Consider the following 20,450-nt stretch of genomic DNA (forward strand, 5'->3'; position numbering starts at 1 on the left):
GCTGTAGGTTTGCGGAGGAGTCGGAGAGAACGGAAGGTGGTGGAAGAGGAAGAAGAAGAAGCCACACTCCTCTCATTATTCTTTCTTCTCGTGGCGTGCCGCCCTGTGAGTCAGCTGTCAATCATAGCCCGGGCATCAAGTCAGCAGGAGCCCAGAATGTACGGTGCACTCATCAAATCTGCCAGCAGGCAGTGGGGGAAAACACCTACAGAGCCCAAAGCCACCAGCGAGTTGCAATTAAAGTGCTGCTCCGCTGCGGAGAGAGAAAACCTGAGGCCGCCTGAAGGTCAGTGAGAAACCCAATTACCAGCTTGTCATATATTGTCAGCGAGAGAAACAAAACAGCTCTGACTCACCTTTGCACTGGCTACACAGAGACCCTAGAAGAGATCGTGGGTGTTATCACAAGAATAAAAACTTTCAATTAGGAACTTTTTGTTTTATTATTGTCGGGGCAAACTAGAAAATGGGAAAGAAAAAAGTCCCCGGGGTAACGGTGTTGTATGCACGGGGGCCACAGCTTCAGACCTTGCAGTTTCATGTACAGAACTCTTAAAATGGCATAAAAAGGTTGGGATTAAACGTTATAAAAATAGACCATTTACAAAAAAACATATCTACAAAGATAGTTCAGTGGCAGTAATGATTTGATTGTACATCAAATAAATGTACAATCGAAAAACACATTTCACAGTTTAAAGGCGAGATCACATCAATGCAGTCTTTGGGACGGAAACTGTCGCTACACAGTAGTTTCATGTTTCCACAAGCCGGTCTTTATACTGGCTGCGCTCTCTGTGTTGATTAAAGGCACCAACGCCTGTCCGTTTTCTTTAAGTGTGCCGCCGTTTTGAGTGATGAGGTTGAGTCCGTACGACTTGGGTTGGCTTTCTAGTTCTGTGCTGCTGGGCTGCTGCTGTACCGTAGGACCGGAGTCTTTACTTGAGCTTGACCCAGCAGCAGTCACCGCCTCTTCGGTTACCACCGACTCGCTCCCCAGGGTGCTCTCGCCTCCTTTATCGGCGTAGCGGGAGCGGCGCGGCAGGCTCGCGCTGTCGCTGCTGTCCTGCTGCTGCTGGCTCTGATGCCGCTCCCTGTAGGCCATGTAGGCCGCCCGTCGACTATTGCGCGCCGCTACGTCGTAGTGGTGGTGTCGCCGGTGGGGGGCGCTCTGCACGCTGCCCTCCACGCTGGTGGGCACGTCGTAGGCGTACTCTCGCAGCACAGTTAGCCGACTGGCCCTGTGCGCCCGCGCTCTGTTTTTGTGATGCCTGCTTGCGTGTCCGTTAGGGACGGCCGCCGGGTTGTTGATGTTGTTCATCGGGCGAAACTGCACCTCCACCGGCGCTACGTGCATTTTAATTTCGTTGTCTATCGAATGTTCCGTCAGGCTGTTGTCCAAAACAGCCGCGCCGTTGGTGGTCGCCGGCGCCGAGGCGGACTTGCACTGAGCTGCCTCCGCGTGCAGATTGGTCAGCTTGCTGCCGTGGGCGGAGTTGCGCATGCTTGGGGCGCTCTTATTTGTGTAAGAAGATTCTGCGCTGCTGTGGCCGCACTTTGTCGACTCCCCGTCCGCCTTGCTCGCAGATCCGGCTGTGGATGTCATCGCCACGCCCGGCTGAGGCAGGAGGACGTCCTCCTGCGCGGAGTAGGCTCGTCTCCCGGAGCAACAGGCCTGGGACCAGTAGCGCCTCATATCCTGTCTGTTGACGCAGTGATGCGCCACCATGAACGCCCCCAGCGCCAGCGCGGCCACGCCAAACAGGCAGGTGAAAGCTAAGTCGTAGGGGTGGTCCTGCGATACTGCCATGGCCCCGAACACCCAGAGGGCCGCGTAGAGCCCTAACGCCCCCGCCGCGCCCATCAGCTGAGTGGCGAAGGTGTGCTCGTTCTCCAGGGTCGCCAGGGGCACGGCGTGGGGAGCGGACGCCGTGGAGGACGACGCCTCGTGAGGCTGGAGCTGGAGGGTGAGGGGGTGGCAGAGGCTGCTGGGACCATCTGGCCCGGCCTCTGTGTTGGCCGGAGCCAGATGCTGTTGCTCTTCCGTGGGCTCCTTGAGCTCGTAACGGCGTTCGGGGTGGCGGCGCAGCTGGAGCAGGATGCTGAGGAAGTACATGCAGTCCACAAAGATGATGAATCCCACTGGGCCATAAAAAGCCCCGATACTGGGCTCCCAGGCCATCCAGCAACTAGAATGAGACAGACAGGACCAATCAAAACATTTCATTTACAGTAAGATAATGAGTCAATGATTTATATTATATAGTACCTCCTGGAAGGAAAACTGCCAACAGGGCTCATTAAAACAATACCACATCCTCATCTTAAATCTGTCACCATCGTTATTTACCTCACAAACTTACAATGACTCTTTGAAAAACTTTTGCGTCTTATTCCTACAGTAACTGTCCCATTACGTTTAATAACACGGGCTGGATTCGTCTTGCTTGCAAGAAATTAATTAAACTCCAAAGACTTCAGACAGATACGGGTCCAGATTTCTCAATTAGCCAGCCACGTTGCTCGATCTAAACAGCTGCTACCGTAGAAGGCGGGTAAGGGGGGAGTTGGGGGGGCTCGCTATAAACTGGCAGCAGTTGCTTGTTGCTTGGATGCACATACCATTAATAGGCCTCCATAATCAGAACTTCAGGGAATAAACTTTTCCTTCCCTCATAAAAAATATCCATTATTTACTAAAGCAACGCAGCCTGGCCGGTCGATAACTAAAGCCAACTCCTCCTGAGGACAGAATGTAAAACAGAAGCATCCAGGCCCATGAGAACTTTTAAACGCTGCTGTCCAGATATTATGACACAGCATTACCGTGAGCACACGCCGAGGGATGGGAGCTTTAATTGCTTTCTATGCAGGGACTACTTACTATGGCGCGTTGGTCCGGCTGCCGTAGTTTTTGATGTTAGCTGCCGCGGTGATCCCGCAGACGATGATGGGTATCCCTCCGCCGATTAAGTAGAACCTTTCGGAGAAAGCACAGAGAGGTGGATCTGCTTTAGTTTTTCTGTTTGGAGGGCGCCAAGCGGGCATGAACTGCACACAGAGGTCTAATGGTATTCCAGGCATCTACACTGACACCATGTGGCAGTTTCACCAACAAACATGACCACTTATGAGAAGAAGAGAAAGCTCAATGACCTCTTCTCTCTTTAGAAATGCATATCAAGTAAAAACATCCCAAGTATGTAAACCGAACATGTCATTCCACAACAAAATGTAGCTTGTGCTGCAATAGGTGCATTATTTGTGTAAAATCACACCCATTTTAAAGGGTAACTTTGGTATTTTTTCAACCCTATTTTTCCATGTTTTTGTGTTCTTTAAGTGACTAATGAGGACAACAATTTTTCAAACTGGTCAAGTGTTGAAGGATAACGCTGTAACTGGCAGTTGCAAAACAAGCTGTGAGTGCAAGTGAGCAGTGTCAAGTGTCTGACAACATCATGGAAAGGACCCTACAGAGAAATAAATGTTTTTTATTGTGTCCAAGTCCCGCTCAAGGAGAAGTGTCATTGTGAAATCTGAATATCCGTATACTCTGGCTCAAATAGAAACAGGCTGCCATCAAATTCAAAGACATAGAAAACCTTTTAGATAACACTAAACTACGTTTCCTGTACTCCAACACAACAAACTCACTCACAGTGTTTCCACCATTGGATGTATTCCACGTTGTCTTCCAGCAACACGTCACCTCGTGAGATTTCATAACGAGACTTCTCCTTGAGCGAGACTCTTTCCATAATGTCAGACACTTATAATAACAATCAGAGCCAGTCATGCCAGTCATGGCAAAAACACGTACTTTTAGTGGACGTAAATGACGGTGCCAGCTTGCCCCAACAGCACCATATTGCAGCCGGTGAGCAGCTGCCGTCTACAGCGCTCTAGGGCTCAGAACCAATTTCTGAAATTGTTGTCCCTATTAGTCATTTAGACACATGAACATGGTTGAATACATGGTTGAAATACCAAAGTTACCCTTTAAGCTTGGGCCACATTATAAGTGTTGGCTGTATGAAGAAAAGGGATCACACACTACCTGATTATGTCAAAAACAACTCCCCAAAAACATCAATACATGCTCTGAACAGTTAGAAATTACAAATACTGGAACAAGAATAAAAAGATCACATGAGTACAAATGTTTGTGTCAGACTGCACACTCATGCAGATCCAGTTCAAAAGAAACAAAAGACAGAACAACATAAGTTTGGTTTGTTCACTTCTTCACTTACATAAGGTGAGAAGTAGATACAGCAGCAAGCTGGAATTAACAACACTAGTACTCATCCCCTTGGTAGTGTTTGAGCACCACATTAAGGCACACTTGGTGAACATAAAGTGCCTGCACATTACCAACATGTTACATCCGAGCAGCAAAGTGTAAGATGTTCAAGCGAGGTGTTGTACCTGAGCATGGGCCGCGGCGGTGGCGGAGGTTCGTCCAGTTCTTCGTAGCGCTTGGCCTTGCGCGTCACCTGTTTGTAAATGTTGCGTGCGGTCACGCCCACCCACAGAGCCGTAGCCAGCGTTGAATAGTGCAGCAAGATGCCCACCTAGAAGATAATGCCCCATTAGATACGTGACGTTTACTAAAGCAAAAGAAATCAATCTCCTATGTCAGAATGATAGAATGCACCTGTTGTTAAAATTCACCAATAAAAGTGATGGAATGCGGTGCATGAGAGTATTTTAAATGGCATCATGATGACCCTTGAGCAATTTTGGAATTGAGTGTGTCATCATCAGCTTGAGTTGAAAAATCACCTTGTGAGATACATCTTTATGCCAGAGGGGATTAAATAAATAAACAAAAAGTTCTCTGCCAGAATCTTTCATCCAGGTACTTTGTGCAATGAAAAATGAATAAGTAATGCGTCTCGGTACAACACACCACGAGGGGAGGCGCAGCATCGCCCCCAGCCATGGAAACAATCTTTCTATGCATCTTTTACTGTGTTTCCACAAGTTTTTTATGAGCGAAGTGAATTTAGCCAAAGGCAACTCTTCCCAACATTTTTTTTTTTTTCCTTGAAAACATCCGAAACATTTGTTCATTTTTGACTGCTGACTACTTAAGATTGGAGGGAATCACAGCAGGTGTACGGGGTGGTGTATACTCACCGCTTGGCACACGCTCGCGTATCTAGTTTGATTTATGCCACCGACAAAGACCCCGCAGGTGAGGGAGATGTGGAAGCAGAGGTTGACCAGCATGTGCCAAAACTTGCGGCTCACGCGGACGGACCTGAAGTCACAGAAACAACACATCACACAATTAAAATGGAAGAAAAGTCTGTTGAGGAAGCATTTGACACTGATCTGCACGGTGACAGTTTTGTCTTCATCCCAATATTCTAAATAACTTCAAGGATGACTATTGGTTTCTTAAGATATTTTTACAATAACGTGAATATGATGGCCAAAGAATAACAGAGTAGTAAATGCATTTGTCCCAGGCAAACGTAAATAAAGTTAAATAAATTAAAGAATCAATTAAAAAACAATTAGATCAAAGTAATTACCTGTGATGGTAGATGTAGCTGATGATAATGGTGAGCAGGCAGATGAGTATTATGATAGTAGTGGCGTAGATGACTGGGTGCAGAGGCTGGATGCTCGGAGAGAAATACTCCACGCTGCTGAGGTCCTGCAAGACAGACGAGGTACTGCTTATAGACAACTACAAAGTGCCAATGACAATGGCTTTGCATTACAAAATTCACAATATAGGCCACATTTACTGATGCAAATCACTGGAAAAACAAAAACAAATTTGCCTATGTCATACAATGAACATAAGAAATAACCCGGCCTACCATCAGCAGGCCATAGTTGCCGAGAGAGTTGCAGGATATGGTGGTGAAGTTATCGTGGTGGCCCAGAATGCGGCAGCCGTCGCTCTGCCATCCTCCGTTGCCTCCCACCAGGCTGAAGTTCCAGCTGGCGGACACGGCGTCTGAGCCGCGGGCGAACCGCCGCAATGTGATGTTAACGGGCGTCCTCAGGACACGCAGGGACATGCCGTCTGATAGAGAACAGAGACATATTGTATGTTATGTGTCTGAATATTTTCAGGTTTCTCCTCTCAAACATATTTAACACTTACGACTATTGCGAAACATCATGACTCACCTATCTTGGCCATGATGACAGGGGTGGCAACACTCCTCCTCTTGCCACTATCAGCCAGTTGGGAGGAGTTGCTGGTGGAGGGGAAAAACTTGCCATTGCGGAGGCCCAGTAGATGGAGCTTGTAGACCGTGTCCTCTGCCTGCCCAGGGATCGCAGCCTGGGTGAAGAGAGACTGAGGAAGCTGCAGGGAAGCCTCCACAATGGTGTTCTAGAGGGACAAAAAGATACAATCAAGGAAAAATATAACCATTTCAGATGTTTCTTCAGAGGGACAGCCTACCATTACAGTGTTTATGTTTAGTATTTGAGAATTTCATTTTATGTGCTTGCTGCAATTGAAACAAAACCCCACGATAAAACCTGCACCAAAACAACCTGCTGACAAACTGTAATTATCTCTGAAAGGAGCCGACCTTGTGAAGGATGCTGGAGAAGGAGCTGGTCGTGTTGCATTTGAAGGTGAGTTGGCGGTCCTGTCCGGGTGTGCGCTCGGGGCTGGGCCTCTGGAACAGCATGCAGGTCATGCCGTTCCAGTCGTTGGCCCGGACAACATGAGCCTCCAGTGCTATGTTGGGGGATGTCTGGAAGGTCAACGGGAATAGAGGACTTTGAATCAATTCATTTTAAAACAACATTTTGCAGTAGGTCTTTGGCGCACGGACTGTGTTGGCGTCTCCCAGCGCACCTGCTGTTTGCTTAATGTAGGTGCATATATCATATTGTTGTCTGGATGGTGCAGAGCAGCATGACGTTAAAGGTATAATATGCAAGAATTTCCTTAATCCCTCTCAACCAATCACTTATGACCCACTAGAGGTGTGTGGTGGTGTCTGTTTCTGCAAGACTCTGCCTGTATTTTCTCTATTGTTTTTATTTTGCTATGTTCGGCACATTTCTGGACGTCAGCAAACAGCCTCGTGGGGGTGCAGACCATTCAGGTCATCAAATACCGCCGCTTTGTCACGTCCCTCGACGTCTCTTATACCGAGGCACAAGCATTATACATTGATGGGCACAAGTCCCCCTTCAGCTCTGTCAGATACAAAGCCTCCGCGGGCCTTTTTCAAGGATGAGAACGGGTTGTGTGTTCTAATGTGCATGTGCTCCATACAGCGTTCCCACTGCCTCTCGGTTTATCAGTTCGAGTTTGTCCGAGAGCAGCACTGAGTCACAGCAGACAGAAGCCTGCCCTTTGGCTGCATTCATTCAAAATCTGGCAACATGGTACCTTCCCAAGGGTTGTGTGGAGTTGTGGTGTTCTTCATTTGTGCTTTAGAACGTAACTGTCGTGAAACCATCAGAAAATAACACGTTATTTCTGTGATTCACTGATTTGTTCTCACTAACGGCGCTCCCTCTCTTCATTCACTCTATAGCTCCCTAGACCATCGCTGATCTCCCGCCCTCGCTCATTGAGCCGAGACGAATGCCAGCTTTGAATGCCGTGTGTTTACAAACAGAAACCGACAACTATTACATGTTCTACCTTTAACACACACACCACCACAAATCTAAAGTTAAAGGCAGATGGTGTGAGTTCATATTTAATTTGTACAATGATGATAGCTAATCACTGCACAGTAGCACCGGCCGGCTGGGGCCTTTGTGTTTGGCATGTTTCTGTCAAGGTAAGGAAAATACTAAACCGTCAGAGCGCTGCACCGCCAAAAACAATAGGGCCCATAGTGTTGTTCACGGGACTAACCAGGGAGTAGACTTGTGCTGTGGCCAGACGGTAGATGGCAATCTTCTGGAGGCAGGCGATGATGCGGGAGCAGGCCATGGCTTCACGCTGAGCCATCCAGAGCACCCTCTCGTCGGCCAGCATCAGGTTACTGGCCATGCTTACCATCACCTCACCCAGCTGGGAGACAAGAAACATTTTGACATGAGTGAATAATACACACATAGATGCATTCAACAGCTAGGAAAACAAACATTGACTCACTAGATGTAGCAGCAGCTCAACGGTTTATATTCTGAATTACTTGAATGGACGTGAATATGTTCAGCCAGCATTTTGTTTGTATCAAACAGCACTTAACACATGCTTGAGGGCGACTCATAGCTAAGAGGCTATCGGAGACAACTAAACTAAACTTTTAATATACTTTAAAACTATAGTGCTCCTTGCCTACAGCAGTTACAACATGCTAGGAGCTCCTTAACTTTCAAAACTTCTCTTTTTGTTGGCCTACAGCTGTGCCGAAAGTCGTGACAAGACATCCTTTCTCATTAAACAACATGACAACAAGCAGCTGTTGAGCATTAATCTATTTGTCCTTGAAAGAGGTAACACAAGTGAGCTCGAAAAAAATCTCACAGACACACTTACATCTTTGAACTTCTCGACAAACTTGCCGAACTTCTCGATCATCTCGGCCACAAAGATGATGTCCATCTTGTCTGAGAAGTTGGCGGCGTCGATCGTGTAGACCAGCAGGCGTCGAGCCCTGGCCACCACGTTGCTCTCGTTCAGAGGCATCTAGCAGAGAGATACAGGGAGAGACAGTTAGTCTGTGTCTGACTTGAAATGGTCCAAGCAAAGAGGGACAAGCAGGATGAACTAATATTGAAACATTGAGAAAGAAAAGGCAGTGAAAGAGTCTCATTGACCAGACCTGGTTGATGACGTATAGAAATCTTGTGACATCTTTCTGGAACTGGCAGTGGGAGTAGTCCTCCTCCGTCCACAGCCCCTTGCGATCACAATAGCGCCACGCCCGCTGCTCATCGGCCGAGCTGCCCGAGTAGGTGCCCGCGCTCGACGGCAATCTGTTGCAGGGGAGGTAGGCTCTGATCCCCGCCAGGGTGCGCGGCCACCTGGAATAAAAAGAGCAGAATAAACCACAGTCCTGCTGTTTCCATTCCTCATTAACTGATACATGCAGCGTCCTTATTTTGTAAACACCAACAGCAACAGAGTCATGAAACAATTATGGCTAAAGCCTTTAAGTAATTTATATGTTTGGCCACAAGGGGGAGCCAAAGTGCTTGACATGACAGCATGCTGTACATGTAACACTTCAAATATATATATATTCACTCACTGTGTGAGTGGATCTATGTATACATTTAAGTATTAAATGTGACAAATTACAAGGTAAGATGAACAAATTAAAAACCTGCATTATTATTTATGAAAAAACGCCCAAAGTGCAATTTTAATCCAAAAATAACCAACTTTTAGTAGTGGAACCGGGTGAAACACAGCTCTCTAAATTACATCAAATGTAAAAAAAAAAAAAAAAAAATGCTTTTTGCTGTCATTTATTTTTTGTTGTATTTTTCTAAATTATGTTAGCTTAGGTTTAGTTTTTTTCTTTCTTGTTATTGTTTGTTTAACTCCTTATGTTGAGGGGAGGTCTGTTGTATAAGCCTGTGGCTTCTTAACAATAAAAATAATAATACATTTTATTTGGTGGGGGCTTTCAGGACAGCCAAGGACACCTTACAAAGATAAAGCTAAATACTCAAACAGATAAAAACAGCCAAACAAGACGGAAACACCCTCTCCTGTCACATTTCTCATTTTTTCATTACCTGGATTTTATAAGTCTTATGTGAACGCAAGTAAAATAAAATAAATTACTTGATACGTAAGGCGACTAGTATAAGTGAGTAGCTCTGTGTCTGCACTCACTTGAACTCCCCCTTGTTGTTGGAGACGCGTTCAGGAGCGCAGTACTCAGCAGAACTCTCCAACACCACAATGTGGACGGTCCTGGTGGTGTTGCCCCTGCTCGTCCTGACCCGGCACTCCCAGTTCCCAGTAAAACCAGGCTGAATGTTTGAGATGGTCAAGGCGCTGATGGGAGACATGAAGGAGAAATATCAGACAGCTGAACACAACTGCCAGCCTGACGGTGAATATGTTCCTCATATAATGCCAATGATGACAGACTCGCCACCTTTAGTTAGCATAAACATGAATGTACAGGGCCGTACCTAGCAATGAGAGAGCAGTTCTGCACCATGTGCTTTTCAATGACGATGCCTTGGGCGGCGTCGGACTGCACCATGCGGCCGTTCTGGTACCACAGCACCTGCATGTCCTCGGCCACGAAGGAGGCCTGACACTGGAACGGCAGCCTGTCCCCCTGGAAGACGACCTGACGCTGGGACGGAGTCAGCTGGAAGGAGGGCAGCTCCAGTGGAGCATCTGGAGAAAGTTAGAAAGGGATTCGGGTTGTCATTTCTCACTGAAAAAAACATTATTACTTAGTTCATATTTGTCACCAATCATTTTTAATTCCATTTTCTCTGAACATACTACCGTATTTGTTTCACTCTTGGTACTTTCTGGACACAAAGGGAAACTGAAACACTGCTTTGAATTCTGGGTAATTTCTCATTCATGTCAGGCCACGGCTCCTGCTAGATCTGTGCCATGTATTTCATAATCCCTCACTGTGATGAGTGCCAAACTGATAAGACGTGAGCAAGTACAAACAAAGGCAGCGCTGGCCTGGGCAGCCCTTTCCTTATCTCCCGTGTCATTGCACAAGCCCCTGTTCCCCAAACACCAGCAGCCTCACTGATACCAAAATAGAAGAATTAAAGAGACAGCGCACCATTTTGACACCCCAATCTGTGTCACAACTCAACGTGACTTATTTCAACCTCTCAAAATGTCTGGGACTGGACAAATGATACATCACACAGTGTCACTGAAATGACAAATGGCTCAGTTTCAGAGTGTTAAAACTACTACTATTTTACTGTGACATCTTTCTGCTGTGTCAAATCTATATACTTAAGTGTGCAAATGTCTGTGTAGTTCAGGTGTGTGTGTGTGTGTGTGTGTGTCCCTACCGCAGGTGAGGAGCTCTGGCCTGATGGAGGTAATGAGCTGGCCCTGGAGAGCCTGGGGGAAGGAGCACTTGGTGTTCTTGACCGCGATGTTCCTCTCTTTGATCCAACGCAGCAGCCACAGCAGGTTGCAGTCACACAGCAGGTAAGGTGTCTGAAACTCCCTGTGGATGTATAGAAACACATACGAATATCAAGTTAAGTGACAAACAGCCATTTTTGCCAGATGGAAAACAGAGATTTTGCCGCCGTATTTTATGACTTAAAGGGACAGTGTGTAGGATTTGCCGGCATCTAGCGCTGTGGTTGCAGATTGCAACTGACTCAATACTCCTCCTCTCTTTGAAGACCACAGTTATGCACTCTGCAGCTCACGTTAATGCAGATTCAGAAGCGTGTTGGAGTACTACGGTGGCCATCAGGTAACGTAAAAACCATAGACTGTATATAAAAAGTGAACGTAGTCACCGTGACTACACTCAGTGGTCCGTCAATAACAAGGTAGCCCTGCCCTGCTTTATGGTCTATTTTACTCTAAATGGGACCATAATCTACGAAATGAAACTAGCGATTGAGAGCATAAACTCATGTTTACAATGTTTACTGAGGTAATAAATCAAGTGAGAAGTAGGCTCATTTCCTCATAGACTTCTATACAATCAGACTTCTTTTGGCAACCAGAGGAGTCGCCCCCTGCTGGCTATTAGAAAGAATGTAAGTTTAAGGTTCTTCCGCATTGGCCTCACTTTTCAGACCATAGGTTGCCCAAAACGAAAGGCTCTCTCTAGAGCCAGTGTTTAGTTTGTCTGCTCTGGGCTACTGTAGAAACATTGCGGTGCAACATGGCAGACTCTGTGAAGAGGATCTGCACCTATGTGTTACGCCACAGTTTCAGGTGATTATGCACTAATGAAAACATTGTTTTTATATTATATTATTATATTCCTTTTCTGCCATAGATCCCCTGAAATGCTACACACTGACCCTTTAAACAACATTTGTTAAAACACTTTAGATTGCAGTCATTTTCATACAGACATCAATGATGCTTGCATGTTATTTCAGCACAGCAACATGCTTCTTATCACACTTACAATGACTTCAGAGACGCCAAGCTGTCAAACGTCCCCTGAGCCAATGAAGAGAAAATGTTCCCTGAAAGATTTCTGGAGAGAAAAAAAACACTTATTTATCCCAGTCTATTACAAGCAGATGATTATATACATATCTGTTATAGCACACACTTCATGTATTCATAAAAAATACTAATGACTTACAGTCTGATCAGATTGGTGAGGCCCTTGAAGATGTCCACGTTGAGACAGCCGATGCTGTTGTTGGACAAGTCCCTGTAGTACACAGAAACAAATTGTTTATTTCTTCCACATTTCAGAAATAACACAACATGACAGCTATAATGGTCTAAAAGACCATCAATTAGTGAGCTGCAATAAGGCGGGGAATGTTTTCCAACAAGATAACTCACGAAAATCTGATTGTATTATGAGAAAAAAATTGATAAACAGAAAAATGCTGACGTCGCTGAGATAAAGCGTAGCAGGGTTTATGAAAAAAAAAAAAAAAAAAGTTCTAACAGAGACGGGTTGAGGCAAAGAATCCCAAAAAAAATTCAGCTGACAGGTTTACAACGTTCAAGGTGATTTTAGATAATGTGTCTGTGTGGGCCTCCGGGGGGGAACCTACACATCAAAGGTAGAGGAACGCTCAGGGAGATGATTAATCGCCTGTGATTAACGTCAGAAAACGTCAAAAGGTGTGTGTTTCTCCTCTGGATGTGACCTGACATGATGTTTCTGGCAAACATCAGATGGAAGTGTCTGAGACTCCTGACGCCTTTCAGAAGGAATCAAAGGCGAGTCCACGACCGAACATGGAAAAAGACTGATCCTGCCTCTTTGAATTACACTCAACGTGCAAACATAGACGTAGCTGCAAAGAGGAAATGTTCACTGGAGGCTCCAGGTGAACTTAAATACGACATCCTCTGATATATTGCTTCCCTAACCGTGGGTCGGGACCCCACGAGGGAGGTCACAATACCAGAAATATAGTAGTCGAAAGTGAAATTTGTACTCATTTTTACTGAATGTATCGTAAAACAATGGCTGTGTTGAACGCCAGGATGAGTAGTTAACTAGTTAGCTGTTAGGAGCCAGTTAGCAGCACAGTCCTGCAAGGAGCTAACAGCTAATGTTAACTAGCTCTCGTCCTACCGATTTCAACACAGATTTGTTGTTCGCAATGTAGCATTATCAGGGAAAAAATAGTCCCAAACACATATATACCTGACGGTACCTGTGGTCCTGCAGAAAAACGAGTACGGTCACGTTTTCCGAATTTTGGCATTGACTTGGTACAGTCCTCGTAACATCCCTACACCCCACCCAACAAGCAATAAAAAGCATTGTTGTCACAATTAAGCTATTCTTTATACTAAAAGAGTTGTTGTACTAACAAGGTAAGTAAAATGAGGGAAATAAACATTTGATCCATTGTTGACAAAAAATATTAGTGCACCTTTAAAATTGCTAAAAGCAAAACCTAAATAGCTTTTTTTTTTATCCAAACAATCTCACTTTAAGCTCTATAACTTCCCAGAGAGACAACATCTAAAGCAACCATAGTCACAGCGACTCAAAAGGTTAAAAAATCCCAGCACCTTCACAATAGCTGCAACACATAATTCTTCTGTGAATGATCCAATCATTGAGGAGTGCCAAGTAAAGAAACAAGAGCCTGGGAGAAAGAACACATCATTAGCTCAACCCACCAGCTAAACTGTATCCCGGGGTGCTTCGACTCGAGGAATGCGATACCGACACAAAGCCATACCTGGAAAATGACTGTCAGGCATATGCTAACATCCGAACATTTATGTAATTATTGGTGTTGGTCCTTAAGGTACCAGCTGGGGAATTTACTGTGTGAGGTTATTAGTTCCACTTGGAAGAGGAGGAAAAAGCCGCCTTTTGCAGGCTTGCCAATTTGTGCGAGCATTGTGTGTCAGGGGAAGGATAACACAGTGGAAGTGAACGGGTGGAGGGGTTTGGGGGGGTGCTCCTCTAGCTGAAGACAGACTTTCATATCACTTCAAATCCTAGAGTTACGGCTACATCAAGGGACTTCAGACGAGAGGGTGAATACTGTTATTACTTTAACTCACTTTTACCGTGTAAGGAATCTCTCCTCTCCCATCTGCTTTTAGTCGACTACTAGTATTCATTACCTAAGACTGATCTCAAACGTTTCTTTTCCACCGCAAGCATGTGGCACATTAACAGCCCGGAGGATTGTTTCAGTGCAGCGCTTAAGTTGTTGTGAACGATACGAGGGGGCAGAAGCAAAAATAGCCCCGATGTGATTAGCGGGGCCTGTTCAGCTGTTGGTGGAATGCAGAGGAAAGAGGGCTGAGGCCTGACCAGTCCATAGGGATTGAGTGCTGTACATTGTGAGAGACGGGGGGGGGGGCGTTTGAATATATTTGTATGTGTGGAAATGTGTTTGAACTGAGTGGAAAGTGAAGTAAGGGATATGCTTGTTTTTAACCGACAGTGCACCCTTCATCCAAGCTCCAGCACGAATAAAGAAACCCAGACGACTGAGACCAGCTGACTACTGCTTTAACTTGACGTGGACTGTATTTTTTATTTTATAAATCCAAGGAAGAGTTTATTTTTCAGTATTGTTTTAATTAACAATGGTATAAATGTGTACATAACAGAGGCTGGCTTGGCACATTAGCCCAGCACGGCATGGATTTGCTTCTCCATTACAACAGGGCTACCCTACTTGAAGGTGTGCGTAACCATGGCTGTGACTAGGGGTCAAAGGAGTAGCTGTAAAACGGTTTTCATTTCCTATATTCTTCACAATAAATGTCCCCTGTTATTTTCGTTGCTTGTACTCTTCCTCCCTGCAGTATTAATAGACTTGTTTTCATTAAAGAATAGCCGCTAACAAAGCTCCGCTAACTCAGTGATAAACACATTTCATTTCCTATAAATTCTTCACGATAAAAGTCCTGTTAAAATCTACATTTAAAAGCTTTTATTATGAAGCAGCAAAGTTAGAAAATGTTGGGTTTAGCAGCAACTTAGCACAATTCCTATGCAGCTGAAAGCGAAACTGTAAAATAAAGCAGATATCTGAAAGTACAAACAGGGACGCAGGAGAAAAATGAAACTTCAAACCACACACAGAGCTGCTGCCGAGACGTCACCGCAACCCACTTGGAGGCGGGTCGGGCGCACTTTAGCCTATATGTAGCGTTACACTTTAAGGGATATTGATTTTTTTTTAAGTGGGCCTTTCTTTTAGGTGGCTGAAATATGTTTTGCTGCCGGCCCGCTTCCACAGCAGCACATTGCTTTGGTTCCGTGCGGTTACTCCTGTCTGCTTCTCCAAACTGGGTACATGCCGACCGTCATCTACTGTAGGTAATACACTGACTACGGATAAGTACCTCACACAACCCCACTTCAAAACACCCAAACTATCCCTTTAAGGACTGAGAAAAGTTGGACATAATTTGAGTCACGCCGTAGAAACATACATAGGTTTTGATTCATAGTTCAGTGTTTGATTTCTCCCGCTGATGCACCACTGCAAAGCTAGATGAATACATCACACATGATCAGGACATATCATGCTTTAATCAGATTCCCCACAGTAACTGTGTTTACATTCTTGCGTTGACTTTGTGATATGATCAACAACTTGTTCCATTACTGAATATGAGACTATCCCATGGAGGTCACATGGTTTCATTCACTGTGATAGTGTGTGGGGGTCGCCGTGACCAGAACATTTGCAGTAGACATGACTTTGCTGGATGTGTGCTACTGAAAAGGAGGAGAAAACTGAGCCTTTTTTTCAACTTGCTTCACGGTGTCTTCACTCTCAACAATCTCTAGTTCCATCTTTTAGGAGGTGCATGTCATCTGCGACTTAGCCGACGGCGTAGCTACTCAGCCTACGCACATTGCCGCAGTAGGTATGGCACAGAAGTATACATGAAGCTCAAGTGTCGCTCAGCCACACTACCAAACCCATATTTTCCAATGCTACAACTGCTTCTTAAATACAACTAGTGTGTCAAAAAGACTAATGTGTTTGAAGTGTTGAACCTGTATTATCCAAACTTCTGCAGCCTTCTCTTTAAATGCCCCCGTCACTGCTCTGTGACAAAACACAGAAGATGAATGGGCCCTCCAAATGGCACGTCTTGAAATGAGAAGAAATATAATTAAGCAGTACTGAGGGGAGGGGGGGGAGGTAGTCACACAGATGGAGGGAAATGAAGTAAGAGTCAAAGATAAGGACAAAGAGAAAGAAATGTGCCAAAGGTATGTCAAATAACCATGATATAAAAACTTGTAAAAATCTATTTTTATGTACTTCTTGCTGCCAATTAACTCCACTCCCATTTTTCCAAAAGTGGAGGAAAAAAATGTAGGGGTGGATGTGTAGCGGTGGATGCCAAGCTTTGATGTAGAGCTTCTGTGTTTACATTCCCAGGGTCCAGCACTACCTCATCCTCTCCTCCGCTCGTCTTCTCTTTTTCTGCGCTCCCCTCCCTTTCACAGTCGAGTGAGTGACAACTACCCTTTGAAATTAACTGAGGCGGGCGGTGGGGCCAATTAAACATCGTTGCCCTCCGGCGAAAAACCAAACTGTACTCTGAAACAAACATCCGTGTGAGGTTGCAGATCATAAGGGGCGATAAGGAAGCTTTGATTTTTAACATGCAGAAGACATATAGGCACGCGTGAATCTACAGTAATGTGTGAGTGTGGCCTGAATATGCAGTGAGGATGAGGAGGAGGGGAGGGTGAAATGAGGCCAGGTCGGAGCCAAGGAGCTGACTGCCTTCCTGTCTCGCTCTTATTGCTCCGCAGCAGCAGCCAAGCTCAAGTTTGTGTTGGCAGCGGCCGGGTGCTGTCGGATGATTCCAAGTCATGCTGTGTCCTTGCTCTCTCTCTCATACACACACACACAAAGAGAAACACATATACTATACACTCGCGTACACCGTTTCTGACCTCCAAAACTTACACACCACATCTCCCAAATGGACTCTGCATATCAAAATTATCATCACATGACATTCACACGTTTATATATCCGCCTCCTTTTTCTCCTCCTCTGGTGTGTGAAAGTATATAAGGCCTCATGCTGTCTGCAGTGGTGTCTGGCAGTGGGCCAGAGAAAACAAGGCAATAGAAATAGACTGCTGCTTGACCATGCTCCCTTATGGACACTGGATACACTCCAGACCTGCTAGAACACGCACAACACATCGCATAGATAGATACAAAACAACAGCTGCTTTATACACAATATAGGATTGTATCATTGCTGAAAGATGATAAATGAGATTAGAAATAACAGCCCTGCACAGCCCAGACACTACACCGACTGTTTAAAGCTTTGGAACCGCAACATATTTTTGCAACAGTTCTACCAATTTAAAATACCAAAGGAAAAAATGGCTTTAACCACATTTCAAAATGACAGATAATCGCAAGGGGGACACGTCGAACAAGAGGCGTCTCTTCACTCTCAAGATTCTATTCTCACATGGCAAATAATTAAAGCAAGCACTCCAAACTGCCTTTAAAAAAAAGGAAAAAAAAGCTGGATTTTAGATCTTTTGGTTGCAATAATAAAAGAGCACCTCAGTGAAACCCCAGAGGGGCTATATATGAGTGAATGTAGAGTACACACACACACACACACTTGCAGAAACCACATTAAAGAGACAGTGAGGCTGCAGAAGCTCCACCACAACTCACAGTCTTTTGAGCGCTGGCAATCCGAGGAAAGCGCCCGGTTCAATGCGATTGATCATGTTACTCCGCAGGTCCCTGTGGGGGGAGAAAAAAAAAGAGAGAATTTTCAGGAGCAATTCAAACAGCAACAAATTAGTAAAGCTGCAGCGATTAGTCGATCATCAAACAACAGAAAATTAAGATGAAGATTCACTTGTTCCAGCTTCAAAACTAATTTTCTACCTGTCTTACTCTCCTATGACAGTTAACTAAATATCTTTGTGTTTTGGGATGTTGGTCACAAAACCAGACATCTGAAAACTGGTCAGCATCACCTTTGGGTACTTGTGATGAGCATTTATTTTCCACAATTTACAGACATTTTGTACCTTAAAACTGTTATCAGCAACAATGGAGAAACCAGCAAGAGTACGCTAGATTTTGAGTATCCAACCGAAAAACCGAGCCCAGTGTTGCCAACTCTTTTCCAACGAAAGTAGCTTGCAGCACTAGCTCCAAAAGTGGCTAAATCTATTCAGCAATACTGTCAGCCCGTCCCTTCAGGCCTCCCTCCAAAGCCAACACCCCCAAAATTATCATGATGAACGTAAACATATAATGAGGAGCTTATTACAGCTTATTATTACAGTCCTGCGGCAGCCACAGGTACCAGATGATCTTTTTCTTCTTTCTTTTTTGTCAGAATTTCATTAATATAACAAAAAAAGGTTTCTAAAACACATTACCTATCCTAGCTTTAATCAAGAAAATAATTGGTAGATTAATTGACAAATTCAAATAATCATTATTGATACACAACCCTGCAAAAATAGCATGTTATAAGACGCATAGGATGTGATTCATGCTAATTATACATTTAAGCATTTTATTGACATTCTTATAGGTAAGAGTCGAGCATCCTGCAGACTTACATATTCTAATTACATGGAAAGTGGCGAGGAAAGACTTGGATTACCATCCTAAGAACATAATGATACAACTTCACTGTCGTCCATAATAATATGGCTACAATATACACAGTGGAGCATACAATATCTTGCATACATGCATTTCTTTTTCTATCCAATTGGAACATCTGGCCTGTCCTCCACCGACCTCAACCACCAATTATTAATACACAGCCGCTGTCATTGACAACCTGACCCTCAAAGGTGCTCTGTGGCTCCCCCCACACACACACACACACACACACGCACACGCACACGCACACGCACACGCACGCACACTCAGACCTCCCTCCCCTGAGGTTCAAAGGCTTGCGGTCGCAGAATTCCTGCAGCGCTCACCTGCGCTGGCACTGCCTAGTCACTCATTACAGTAGAGGTTCAGGAGGCTTTCTAGTCGCCACCTGAACCCACACAAAGGGCCTCTGGGTAACTCTGGCCGTTTGATGTGGAGGAGCTGTCATCTGAAGGTGGGTAGGTGGCCATAGATAAGTCATAGACAAAAAAAAAACCTGTTGCTTGTTAAAGCTTTTGATGTGAGCTAGCAGAGCTGGCTACTCTGTGCTCGGGTGTTGAGAGACAAATGAGAAGGCAGGACAAAGAAATCCAAAAACGTCCTTACGAGACCTTCATAGCCAGTGAGGGTCATGTTGAGTCTACTGATTTGAGGCTAATTTACTTTCATGTATGCTTGGAGTTGCAGTTGTTTGAGTTGAAGGAAAGTAGGACACAAACAACATCAGCTCATCCTCTCCAGGTCTGACTCACTGGTCAGATGTGCTAGCCACAAAATTAGGTTTAACAGAGAACTATGTCACTATCAATACTGTTGAATTCTGACAGATATACACATTAATGTTTATCAAACATGAGAATTACATTTACTCTATTCAAAGTTTTTACGCCATTTTATTAAAGTGAAAAGCAAATTTTTCTTGATGTAAAGTTTCGATATCTAAGTAAGTTTTAACTGATTCTAAAGGACAGCGTTACTGAATGATATCTGCAGGCGGTCTTCACAGTTCAGCCATCAGTCACACTGGGAAGCCCGCTAAATTGTCCGCAGTAACCACTACAACTAATGACAAAAAAAAGAGCACCGTAATTCTCTCATATTTGAATACTTGTGGATAAAATAATGTGGAGAGAACCAGTCCATGCTTAACCGTCCATAGCTGCACTTCAGTTTCCAGAGACCGCTGACCGCACGTGACACGGCACCTTTTAAATCTATCTGCAGAGAAAAATGCCAGGTTTTTCTCGTCACGCTCAAATTGAAATAGCTGGCTGAATATTTCCCCGAGTGTTCCAGAGCTGTTCTTAAACGGGTGGTATCTCAGTTGTTGCCATTTCTAGGGGCACACATACGGTCTTCCAAAGGTGTTATTCATTAAAACACATGTGACATGGAGTAAAGATTAGTGAATTGGGAGTTCAAGCTTGTTTTTGGCATCCTTTTCTGCTAGAGGGTTATGTATATATGGAGGATTCCTGGCATGACGCTGACATTCCCACTGAGGAGAGTAACTCGTGTGTTAAACAAGCCTCCAGTTGCAAAGAGTGATGGATGGCTCCTTGTTAATAGATAATTAATACAATAACTACAGAACCCAAAAACAATATGTCCTTCTCACCTGTACAAACTTACTGCAAAAATCCAGCTTGAAGCGAGACTATGTAACTTCTGAAAGAAGAACTAACCAAATTTTCTGTTACAAATGAAACG

The 20,450-nt window shown here is 44.7% G+C and overlaps 1 protein-coding gene across 4 annotated transcripts in view; it reads right to left on the bottom strand.

Annotated features, from left to right (window-relative positions):
• Positions 1-422: 422 nt before the first annotated feature.
• adgra3 (adhesion G protein-coupled receptor A3) overlaps positions 423-20,450 on the bottom strand; it is a 148,514-nt gene continuing 128,486 nt past the window's right edge. For all 4 annotated transcript variants that reach the window (XM_037758705.1, XM_037758704.1, XM_037758706.1 and 1 more), the window contains 17 exons: positions 17,784-17,855; positions 12,246-12,317; positions 12,063-12,134; positions 10,972-11,132; positions 10,105-10,318; positions 9,800-9,964; positions 8,778-8,979; positions 8,492-8,641; positions 7,862-8,020; positions 6,570-6,737; positions 6,157-6,364; positions 5,841-6,049; positions 5,547-5,671; positions 5,146-5,269; positions 4,432-4,577; positions 2,885-2,980; positions 423-2,189 (listed from right to left, as the gene is read on the bottom strand). In XM_037758705.1, coding sequence (XP_037614633.1) covers positions 743-2,189; positions 2,885-2,980; positions 4,432-4,577; positions 5,146-5,269; positions 5,547-5,671; positions 5,841-6,049; positions 6,157-6,364; positions 6,570-6,737; positions 7,862-8,020; positions 8,492-8,641; positions 8,778-8,979; positions 9,800-9,964; positions 10,105-10,318; positions 10,972-11,132; positions 12,063-12,134; positions 12,246-12,317; positions 17,784-17,839 — 3,774 coding nt within the window. In that variant the 5' untranslated portion in view covers positions 17,840-17,855 and the 3' untranslated portion in view covers positions 423-742. The remainder of the gene's footprint in view (positions 2,190-2,884; positions 2,981-4,431; positions 4,578-5,145; positions 5,270-5,546; positions 5,672-5,840; positions 6,050-6,156; positions 6,365-6,569; positions 6,738-7,861; positions 8,021-8,491; positions 8,642-8,777; positions 8,980-9,799; positions 9,965-10,104; positions 10,319-10,971; positions 11,133-12,062; positions 12,135-12,245; positions 12,318-17,783; positions 17,856-20,450) is intronic.

This window comes from Sebastes umbrosus, chromosome 22 (genome assembly GCF_015220745.1).
Source record: "Sebastes umbrosus isolate fSebUmb1 chromosome 22, fSebUmb1.pri, whole genome shotgun sequence".
NCBI classification, from domain to species: domain Eukaryota; kingdom Metazoa; phylum Chordata; class Actinopteri; order Perciformes; family Sebastidae; genus Sebastes; species Sebastes umbrosus.